We start from the raw sequence: 11,933 nt of genomic DNA, 5'->3' as shown, positions 1-11,933 counted from the left end.
GGGCGAAGGCGGCTCCGGCTCCTAATGGGGGTGTTCGCGTTGATGGTCGCGCGTGTGCACGCGTGCCCGGACGTGGACCGCGGATATGCGGATGCTGAAGGATGGCGCGAGGAACAATGATAAGGTGACTTGGTCCTGGGGCGCGGTGTACCCGGTGGGAAAGAGAGTTGCGAAAACGAGTTACGCGGGCGGGCGGAACATACAGGATCGGCCGGTATGTGCACGCGATCTCGTCGGAACGAGAGAGCGGTCATCTTGGCGATCATCCTTTTCTGGCAAATCTACTACTGTCGAAGCGGTGCACTGGATGTAACCTCATGTAACTTCATCGATGGACGGGAGCTGCTATGTCGCGGTGCCAATTTACTCTCCGTCGAGCTGATCTACAATGTTGATCTGTTAAAGACTATCGTTCCTGTTAATATTACAAAGATGTGAGTACGTTTCGACTCGTCAGCTTTACATCAATTATGCAACTACAGCGAGATTGAAAGATTTTCGGTTGACCGAATTGGAAGTATCACAGAGAGAAATCTTTCATTGATAATGTCTCAGCTAATGCACATTTTTCTGTACATTTTGCCTTCGCTCGTATTTTCAAGAATAATTTGTCAAAATGTTCGTCTATACGTTGAAAATATTATTGAAAATATTATTGAAAAGAATGACTGTACGCGAATGTATAGCGTTGCGTAAATTTACCATTGCAATTGCAGCTAGAAGGCGCAACGTAACGAACCTCATCATCGCTACATCGCGTCCTACATACGATTCTAGACCTTACGCGGATCCATCGTGCTTTTACACATCTGAAAAAAATCATTTTATATCTTTAATTTTTAATTATTTATGTTGCCAATTATCCATGTTGCAATTGACCAACTAGATGTGTGGGAGCGGAAAAATGATGATTTCGGACGTGCAAATAATTTTAATCTTTGACGTGTATTTTCAGTATTCTTTTCAGATTTCTTTTTCAATTCCTACTCAATCGTTTTCGCCAATCACATCTATCCTACGCAAAAATAATCGATCGAAAACTTTCGATCGAGCATGATAGGAAAAATAAAAGGAGCAACGCCATTTTTATATATTTTATATATATTCAACGATGCGACCTACATACTGAACGGAACGATAGTCGATATTCTATAGATCGTGATTTAGCATCAAGGAACCGAGAAAATTTATCGTAGCCATTCTTGACTCTACTGCATTTCTTCATAAAGTTGTCTACGGCTTCGAGATGCAGTTTTGTCTCGTTTAATGGACGCCGCTATAAAACTGTTACTTTACTCTCGCTTTGTTAAATCTTGTCTAAAATTGTGAATCGATCTAATTTGCTACTTAAGAAATAACAGCTTAGCTTTCGTTGCCGCGAGATATTTCGAGTAGTTGCTTCCGGCCTCTTTCTGACGAAACAAAAAAAAAGAAAAGAAAAATACGAAATCTTGGTTATTATTGTGCCACTTTTCTCGTCTTTTCACGTCTCATTTCTGTTCTATCATAATTTATCGATAAATTATTATGCATTGGCGTCTTGCGTACGTCTTGCGGTTCGGCAATGCTTCTTCGTTAATATTGTAAAAATACGGAAGGTATGCCATTCTTCATTCTTTTCACGTTGGCGACAGCACGACCGTGACATCTATTGCAGAAGTAATTTCATTCCCGAACTTGATCAATTTTATTTGCGAATAAATAAAACTAAGATATGTAAGCATGACAGTTATGTCGTATTAGTACTTTAAAGTTTTATAAGATAGGAAAGGATTTTATTTTAAAAGTTTTTTTAAATAATCCTTTTTTTATTATTTTTAACGCTAAATTAGATTTTTGATAATGCGATGTACATGCGATATATTGCAGATGTATAATAGTCTTTCACAAATTAGTCTGTCACAAATATAAAGATTGATAAATTCAAACTGTCCTTGAGTATAAAACATCGAAAGTTTCCAAAGGCCCACCTGTAACAGAATCATGTTCCCAAAAGCGTAATTAGAACCCAATGTTCGTGCGCGTCGAGAAAGTTCCATTGGAACTTTAAACAAGTGTGCGTCGAAGTATCGTAAAACGCCACTGCTCATGCTTTTTCTATTTTAAGACGAATGAACCAGAGAGAAAAGATACTGTGCATTCACTGACACAACATATGCATCGTGAGCGACAGGAGGACTCTCCTGATTTCTTCAGATTTGTATCTCGTAAACTCGAGTTAAATAGTCGCCAACTTATTAAAAAATGGACACATAAGAAACAAGTATTAAACAAAACATTTTAATACATGTTTTTGAAACTTTTTTGAAAAAACACATTGAATAACATTGATTAAAAATAATAAATAAAAAAAGCATTACATGATATCTACAATAATTATGCACATTCGTGGGTAGTGATCGCATGTGAGCAAAATTGTCGCATCGGGCAAACATATCTATTCGTTAGCTATTCGCTTTGTGATGATAATCTACGAATATTGATATAGATTTTCATGTTATGGATTTATTTCATCATAACATTTTATCTCGTTAATAGACGTAGACTGCTAATGGTCTTGATATATAATATATATATTTTTTTATTTTATTAATTATTTATTGCCAATGTTTTGCATCGTGGCAATGAACTTTTCTCTCTTATCGTATTGTATAGAATGCCGCGCTGTCTCTTCATTCGGTAAACCGATAAACAAACATCGATCCATTCTGAGCAAATGAGGTCAAAGGACTCATAAAAATGGACCAAAATCTGCGCAACCTTCGGTCCGCTTTTCTCGATTCACACTCACGCAACGCAAAAGTAAAAATGTCGATTCGTTAATTTTCTAAAATATCGTCTTATTTTTTTTATTCTCTATGATTTAAGCTTGTAAAAATATATTTTTTAATCATTTCCTGTGATGTCCCTTGATTTCTATAAGTTACTCATTTCGATATTATTGGCTAAAACGTAGGTAGCTTTAATTATAAATCAAGTCTGGAATAATTTTTATATAATATTGCTGAGAAAAAAAAGAAATAACTTAGTGCGACGACGATTGTCTAACGATTGAATATCACTTTAGTCGTCGATCTTACAAAAATATATACAAAAATATTATTTGCTCTTTAATATCTATTACTCTAATTTTACTGCGAATGTAATTCTCTTTTCTTGCTTTAGAACACAAATACAATCCTCTACGAGTGCAATAATTTTTCATAGTCATCTTTCGTAAAAGAATTATTTTTAGAAGATATCGCTCGATGACTTTATGCTCGATAACATTCATTCCGCTTCTCTTCTTCGAATTTTATTATATATCATATAGAAATATAAGCTTATGAGTGATCTCTTTTTGTATTAGGAGTGTGATATAACGTATTGCAATAACGTAAACACACAACATGATACATATTTCATTGGTATTATATTTTAGCTGCGAATTTTCTTATTTGTTGTAATATATACGTTTTTCTAAAATTTTTTCCTAATTTTACTGTTTCAGTGATTTGACCAACAATAATATAACAGACATTCCAATACATGCTTTCCATCGATTTTCTAATCTCGAAATTTTGTAAGTATATACACACGTAATAATAATTGTTAGATATAAGGAAAGAAAATATAAAATCTAAAGGAGAATAGTGATGCTGTATATCTACACGACATGACTACATACATGCGCGCGTGTGCACACGCACGCAGGCACGCACGCACGCATACATATATATATATTTTATTTTTTAGATTTTTTCGACGTAATCGTTTACGTGCCATTCATGATGACGCGTTTATAAATTTAGCGAATCTTCGTATATTGTAAGTATTTAAGAAGAATAAATCATAATCTATCTGCAATCTATGATCTTTCATCTGTCCTATTTTCAGGGAACTCGATGAAAATTATTTAACAAAGATACCGGCTGCTCTTCTAAATATACCTAAGCTTGAAGAATTGTAAGTGCCTTTTGTTCACATTTTTATCCAATAATTTTGAAATATTTTTCCATCTGCTTGCTCATACATGAGCATGTTAATTTCCTCAATGTAATGTGAGTGCGATATACATACGTTTATGAATTTTTTTATTCTATTTCTGTAGATCTATATCGAATAATAAAATAGAGCAACTCACGAGAGATGCGTTATGCCATGTCAACAATTTGATATCGCTTGATTTACGCGGAAATCCTATCAAAGAGATACATGATCAAACCTTCCAGAATCTTGGTAAACTTCGTAAGTTGTAAGTAATTTTATTTTGAATTTTATTCCAGTTTTTAGCAGATATAATAATATGATATAAATATGATATAAATAATTTAATTGGTATAAACAATTATACTATATTAGAAATAACATCATATTTTTTTATCAATTATAGGATATTGTCGAATTTGAAGGAATTGAAACTTTTTCCTGATTTAAATGGAGCAACGTCTTTGGAAGTATTAAGATTAGATCGTTCTCAGTTGAAGGAGATTCCTCCCAATCTTTGTCATCAATGTCCGAAACTAAAAAGTTTGTAAGTTTAATGCTAAATTTAATCAAAATTACTTTTGCCTAGTAATCTGTTTGTAGTATCATCTTATAATTCATACATATTCATATTATAGCTCTTGTTTTAACAATAATCATTTCCCATATACATTTTGTTTTTGTTTTCAGCAATGTGAAATCCAATTTTTTGACAGAAATACCAAATTTACGAAATTGTAATAAACTCCGTGTTTTGTAAGTAATATGCAATTTTGTAATGTAATACACTATATTAATAACTATATTATAGCACGTGTAAAGTATATTGAATATCCAAGATGGTGTAAGTGGTGCAAATCTTGCTGTTTTAGAGATTTAGCTAGTAATATGATATCCATATTACCCGATGACGCTTTTAAAGGTTTAAATATGTTGCATGATCTCCTTTTATCCAACAATAATTTGCGAAGCATTTCCAGTGATGTGTTTATTGGATTATCTAGACTCCAAGTTCTGTAAGTGTAGTAAGACGCATTTAACTATATTACTCATATTTTATATATTTCTCTAATAATTTATATCTAATTTAATTTAATTTGATATTTAATTAATATTTTTATATTCCACTTTATATTTTAGAGATTTGGAAAATAATTATATCGAATACATACATCCTGACGCGTTTAGAGAAACAAAACGGTTGCAAGATTTGTAAGTGCGTCTGCATAATTCGCGCATGTTTTGTAAAGAAATTTTCATAAAAGAATACTTTTTCACAAATTAATTTTTATATGCAATTAAGATATAGGTATTTATTTGTAGAAATTTAGGAAATAATGTCTTCCCTACACTGCCAATAAGAGGTCTCGCAGGATTATTACATCTCAAGACATTTAATAATCCCGCATTGCGAGAATTTCCACCTCCTGAAAGATTTCCGCGAGTACAAACAATGTTATTGTCATACGCTTATCATTGCTGCTCGTTTCTTCCGCTCGAAGGGGAATCCGTCACAAAGACACCGGTCCAGGAGTCGATTTTATTTCCCACCGACGATTTCGATACTAGCTTGTGGAATTCTACATTCAGCGATATCTGGCCACAATTAGGTAAGTAACTTTTCTTTATATATATTTCTTCGTTTATTGTTTTCACTTTTTATGTTTTGTACTTATCAATGTCGTATTTAACACTCAATCGCAAAATATTCACTGTAAACTCAATCATCAAATATTGCATAGTCTACAAGAATAACGAATATGTGTGAAAAGAACAAACATTTTTGTATCATCGTATCATATTTCATCACTGATCTTTCCGAAGTGATAACGATTTTTTTTTCTTTTAGATAACTTGACTGACAAATTTGGATCGCAGATAAATGAACTTCGGGCCAACTTTGGTTCAGATTTTACTTATCCGGGAAATCTGCCTTCCTACGTAGAGGATTATTTTGAGAATCTAGACGATCGAACGACGTCGGCAACTCGGACTCTCGTATCCTCTCGCATCCAGTGCTTGCCACAACCCGGTATGTCGGATAATTCGATGATGATAGTTTCGAAATGCGTCGAATGTATGATGACGATACACTTTATCTATTTAATTAATTTATATGCATATGTGAAATTTTTTCAGGTCCTTTCCTACCATGCCAAGATTTATTCGATTGGTGGACTTTACGTTGCGGTGTATGGATAGTCTTTCTTCTCGCCATGCTTGGAAATGGCATTGTGGTATTTGTTTTAATATTTTCAAGAAGTAAAATGGATGTGCCACGATTTTTAGTCTGCAACTTGGCCGCTGCCGATTTTTTTATGGGTGTTTACCTAGGTAATGTCTTTATGTATTTCTTTTATGTCGATTTGGATATTATTCGTTCTATATTTTGCATTTTTATATTTGCATTTGCATTTACATTGCATGTGCATTTACATATACACAATACACAATATTAATGAAAATAGTTATTATTGGATTATTGGATATTAATGAAAATAGTTATTATTGGATATTATTTTTTTCCTTAGGGAGATTTTTATTTCAATTTGTTTTAGGGTTATTGGCCGTTGTTGACGCATCGACATTAGGAGAATTTCGAATGTATGCGATACCATGGCAAATGTCAGTCGGATGTCAGCTGGCTGGCTTTTTGGGCGTTCTTAGTTCTGAATTGAGCGTATACACACTCGCTGTGATTACTTTAGAGAGAAATTATGCGATAACGCACGCGATGCATTTAAACAAACGGCTCTCATTGAAACATGCGGGCTATATCATGATGATAGGCTGGTGTTTCGCTCTAATTATGGCAAGCTTACCATTGTTGGGAGTTTCAGACTATAGAAAATTTGCTATTTGTTTACCGTTCGAAACTAATGGCAGTGCGGCACTCGCATACGTGGTGTTCCTCATGCTCATTAATGGAGTAGCTTTTCTGATACTAATGGGATGCTACTTGAAGATGTATTGTGCGATACGAGGCTCCCAAGCATGGAATTCAAATGACTCTCGCATAGCGAAGAGAATGGCTCTGCTCGTTTTTACTGATTTTCTCTGTTGGTCGCCGATAGCCTTTTTCTCTCTCACAGCGACCTTTGGATTGCAATTGGTATCTCTAGAGCAAGCTAAAATTTTCGCGGTATTCGTGCTACCACTTAACTCTTGTTGCAATCCTTTTCTATATGCGATCCTTACAAAACAATTTAAGAAGGATTGCGTATTGATATGTAAAGCGATCGAGGAGTCACGCGTAACTCGAGGTATCGGTAGATGTCGACATAGTTCGAATTTTAGTAATCGGCAAACGCCCGCCAACACGAACAGCCTCATGGATCGGTCGTCGCGAGAGAATCAAGGATTTGAAACACCGTGTGCTTGTAATTCAAAACTTTTGGAAACTGGAAGCCGTCGTTTATTTTACCGTTGGTGGAGCAGTGGGATATTCTGGCCGTGTACACGCGACTCTCGATCACGGCATGCGCGTAACGATCAGTATGCTTATCAGATCGCTCAGATCCAGCAGAAACAGCATAAACGGGCGTCCTCGGTATCGTCTAGTGAAAACTTTTCCTCATCTAGATCGGATTCTTGGCGGCAAACGCATCATTGTGGTATTCCACTCAGACTACTAGATTCGAAGCGGAAGACTTCCTCTTGGTTGATTACTAGGAAACCCTCGCAGGATTCGAATTTAAGCTCCTCGCGTAACGATTCTTCTGGTTCCGCGACTACTGCCAGCACCAGTACTTGGCGCATCTCGAGATCTAGTGCCTCTCTAGAAATTAGTGCGCGTAATACACCGAGACCAATCAGACCGAAGCCGCGGTTAACTCGTCAACTCGCCATTCAGGAGCCGGAACCTCCAGGATCCCCAGGAAGATTGGCCGTTAGATTACTCGCCACGATACCTTCCGCGGCTGAAACTAGTGATCAACAAGATGACGAGAGCATACTGGCAAATTAAATATTTCTATCTCTAATTATATGCGTGCGTGCGTGCGTGCGTGCGTGCGTGCGTGCGTGCGTGCGTGCGTGCGTGCGTGCGTGCGTGCGTGCGTGCGTGCGTGCGTGCGTGCGTGCGTGCGTGCGTGCGTGCGTGCGTGCGTGCGTGCGTGCGTGCGTGCGTGCGTGCGTGCGTGCGTGCGTGCGTGCGTGTGGGCGCGCGCGCGTGCGCGTGCGTGTGTAATATGCGCGTCATATTTTCCAAGTATAGTCTTGTCGAATTCTTCAAAGTCAGTATTAACAATCTTGGCTGATATACCTGCAATTTCTAGTTATATGTACGTATGTATATTTGTATTTATGGTATTTTATACATCTTTAGAACCGTCGCCTAAACGTGAAATAGCGAATATGCTAGATGATGTTACATGAAAAATATATATTATATTTTTCATTCATTATATTAGAATATTGTGTGTGTGTGTGTGTGTGTGTGTGTGCGCGCGCGTGCGTGCGTGCGTGCGTGCGTGCGTGCACATATGCCCCCCCCCCTCACACACACACACACACACACACACACACACACACACACACACACACACACACACACACATAGACACTACTGCGCTCGCGTGCGCAATTTTACATGCCTTTCTCATTTTTTGTCCTATGTTGTCATTTCCTTATAATTTGTACATTTTAACAAAATTTTTAACAAGATATGTTTTTTTTTAACGGTATGTCAATGAATATATGTCTAGATGTTATTAATAATATTGTATAATAAATACAATCGTTCTTATGACAAAACGGATCGGATTTGTTAAACATTAAATCGATTCCCAATCATGTTGGTTAATTGCATATATGTCTAAGAAAGTGATCCGTGTGTGTATGTGTGTGTGCGTGCGTGCGTGCGTGCGTGCATGCATGTGTGCGAGCGCGCGCGTGTATGTGCATGTGTTTGCATATGTATATTTTTATGTTATAAAACTGATTATGGGAAATTTTTTTAACTCTATATGATCACATCGATTATCAGAATTTTAATTAGTCTCATTTGATGACTGTTACACTTTGAATTTTAAATAATATATATAACTGTATAATACGCATGCGCGCGTGCGTGCGCCACATACACAACTATCCAGCAAGCAAAATGCTAGCAATTTGCTAGCAGATTGGCAACAAATTCGATCAGATATTGATTGCAGATGCATAGTCATCTATGTCCCCCATTAGGCTCAGGATTTGTCGACAAAGCTGCTAACATACTATGCGAATAGATTGGCGACAGAAACCGAGCAGAACTTGCCGACATGCTATGCGAACAGATTGGCGCCAGAAACCGAGTAGAATCTGTTGACATGCTATGCGAACACATTGGCGCTAGAAACCGAGCAGAGCTTGTTGACCTACTATGCGAATAAATTGAACGGAGTTTGCCCTAACTTCCTTATTGGACGATTACGTCTTGTATCAAACATATACATAAAATATGTAAATAATAAATGCATATTTAAATTTCCATTACGATTTCGCTTATATAGAAAGTTTGATAAATTTTGCATGCGAGAAACGAAGGTCATCTAGCGGTAGTTTTCCAATTATTGTGTTTAAATATGCATAATGACAGGCTCTGCTCGGTTTTTGCTGTCAATCTGTTGGCATAGCATGTCGGCAGGCTTTGCTCGGTTTTCGCTAGCAATCTGCTGGCATAGCATGTCAGCAAGTTTTGTCATATTCTTTAGGACAGTTTGCTCACATCGTCAGATATTACAGACTCTGTGTGCAATTTATTGCCTTTTTGTCATCAAATATTGGTAGCAACCTCTGCTCAAAATTTGTTTCTGCAGGTTTTGTTATCGGGGTACTTATATACATTTGCGTAATGTAGTAGATAAGTCCATGTAAATATTATTACAACGAAGTTTTATCGTTTTAAATGTAAAATTTTGAGCTAAATTGCAATTTTTATCTCTTGCGCAGTGTCTGATTAACATTGATAATAGGATATGCTTACTTTTATATAGCAGATTATATTTTTCCGTATGGACGGCATATTGAGTTTGCCGCTGGCAAATGCAAACTCTACATTTAGGCCACTTCATTTATACTTCAAAATAAAACTATAAGAATTCAATTAATAATATCGAAAACCAATAATATACTTATTGTTAAGCGATAATATAATATGAATTTTCTTGAGTGATTTATTAAGAATAGTTGAAGATAACATATGTCATATTTAAAGAAATGTAAACAAAAATTTGAAAGATCTATTAGATTCGGAAAAAATTAACGGAGACCGACTGGATTTGAACTCGGGATCCCTCGTCTACCAATCCGACACTTAGTCTGCACGACCTCCTCTCTGTTAGTGTTTATATTCCGAATCTCTTTCATGACCGCTTACGGTCGTCTAATTCTTACAAATTTTTTAAATTAACCGATTATTAATAAGTTTTTTTTGCAACAATAGCTAGTTATTCTAATTTAAAATAATTAAAATAAAATTCATATAATTTAAATAAATTATATGTATGTAAAAGAATTTTCAAATTCATATATACAAGAAGAATATAATTCTTTAATGTAATTCATTTATTTTAAATGTTGCGTATATGTACACATTATTCATTTGACATTTAAAAAATTTTTAATTCATTTATTTTGTAAAATGTCATTTCCGCGTTTTTAAGGAAGACGCGCTGCATTTGCAAGCGACATCGTAATATCAAGAATAAAATTTAAATACAGATACATTTATATAAATGACCTTTCCTTATTTCTATATATTCAATTTTAATGCACAAAGATTAATGCAGAAGATTACGGATCAAATCTTCATAAATTTTACTCATGCTGCTTAAGATGTAATCAGATCTATCATTCATTTAAAGAATAATATATAAAGCTGTACATAACCTTAAAAACTGTCCTTTATAAATATAAATTCACTACTTCAGTCCTCTATGGAAAAATATTTTGTAGGAGAACTAGAGACTATTTTTAGTCAACCATGGCTAAATATTGTGACAATGGTGACACATTTCAGTCTCATATCTTTTCACTTGTATGTATATATTTACAATATGTTATATAGTAACATATATTAGTAGTATATAATAACATATATTACAGATGTACCATTGTCTTTAGAATGCGCAAAGGCATCTCTATTCCTCATAATTTGAAATGTCTCTTTTTGCACTGAAATTGAAACGTGTCAGTCTGATCACAATATTATAGATTTTGTTTATCAAAATCACTCAAAAATTTTGTTATAAAGATGGAAACATACGAGCGACTAATATACTTGAGCATACCACAAAGGAATAAATTCAACACGATTTAAATAAACTAACGTGGCAAAACATCATCTGGAAATGAATCTGGTATGTTAAGAAACTGTTATATAATTGTATTTACGCGTTCGGGAGCATAAAATAACGATGACAATCATTTAACAAATTATTAAAATTACAGAGTCTCAATCTCGCTATGATGTAATCCTGTGAGCCATTTGATTTTCAGTGCATAAATGAAGACAGATATATATATATATATATATATATATATATATATATATATATTTCAATATATAATCATGTACAATATATCAATTATATGACTATGTACAATAATATGATCACATTTCAGCGGCATCAAGACTCGAAGCAAAAACATACAGAGAGAAACGGCTCACTTGAAATTGCTCACTCTAAAACAATCAAAATTCACGAAGGATTGGAGGACGCATTTATATACGCGTTTATTTATATGATTGCGCTTCTGTGTAGTTAATTCTTTAGCATACATTTTACGTCCTCGCGTAAAGCAGTTTCCTGCAGTTAAATTTAAAGACGTAAAGTTTAATGCAATTTGGGTAAAAAAAGATTATACGGATTCAAACAGAAGTCCCAATGTTGTTTGTTAGGATATGTTTATACGAGAGCCTTTGTAGAGTCTTTTCGCAATATAAACAGTTGTCTTAAGCGTGCGTTTCCAATAAAATTTTA

At 35.1% G+C, this 11,933-nt stretch overlaps 1 protein-coding gene across 1 annotated transcript; it reads left to right on the top strand.

Annotated features, from left to right (window-relative positions):
* Nucleotides 1-6: 6 nt before the first annotated feature.
* Nucleotides 7-8,725, top strand: rk (G-protein coupled receptor rickets). Its single transcript, XM_011633946.2, has 13 exons — nucleotides 7-434; nucleotides 3,491-3,562; nucleotides 3,736-3,807; nucleotides 3,877-3,945; nucleotides 4,091-4,234; nucleotides 4,373-4,513; nucleotides 4,657-4,722; nucleotides 4,839-4,982; nucleotides 5,107-5,178; nucleotides 5,290-5,576; nucleotides 5,816-5,998; nucleotides 6,106-6,300; nucleotides 6,525-8,725. The coding sequence occupies exons 1-13, from the start codon at nucleotides 217-219 to the stop codon at nucleotides 7,931-7,933; spliced, it is 3,072 nt and encodes a 1,023-aa protein (XP_011632248.2). The 5' UTR covers nucleotides 7-216; the 3' UTR covers nucleotides 7,934-8,725.
* Nucleotides 8,726-11,933: the final 3,208 nt, after the last annotated feature.

The sequence above is a fragment of the Pogonomyrmex barbatus genome, unplaced genomic scaffold (assembly GCF_055798465.1).
Source record: "Pogonomyrmex barbatus isolate J1 unplaced genomic scaffold, ASM5579846v1 scaffold1, whole genome shotgun sequence".
Lineage (NCBI taxonomy): Eukaryota > Metazoa > Arthropoda > Insecta > Hymenoptera > Formicidae > Pogonomyrmex > Pogonomyrmex barbatus.
This window is presented reverse-complemented; position numbering and strand designations above follow the sequence as displayed.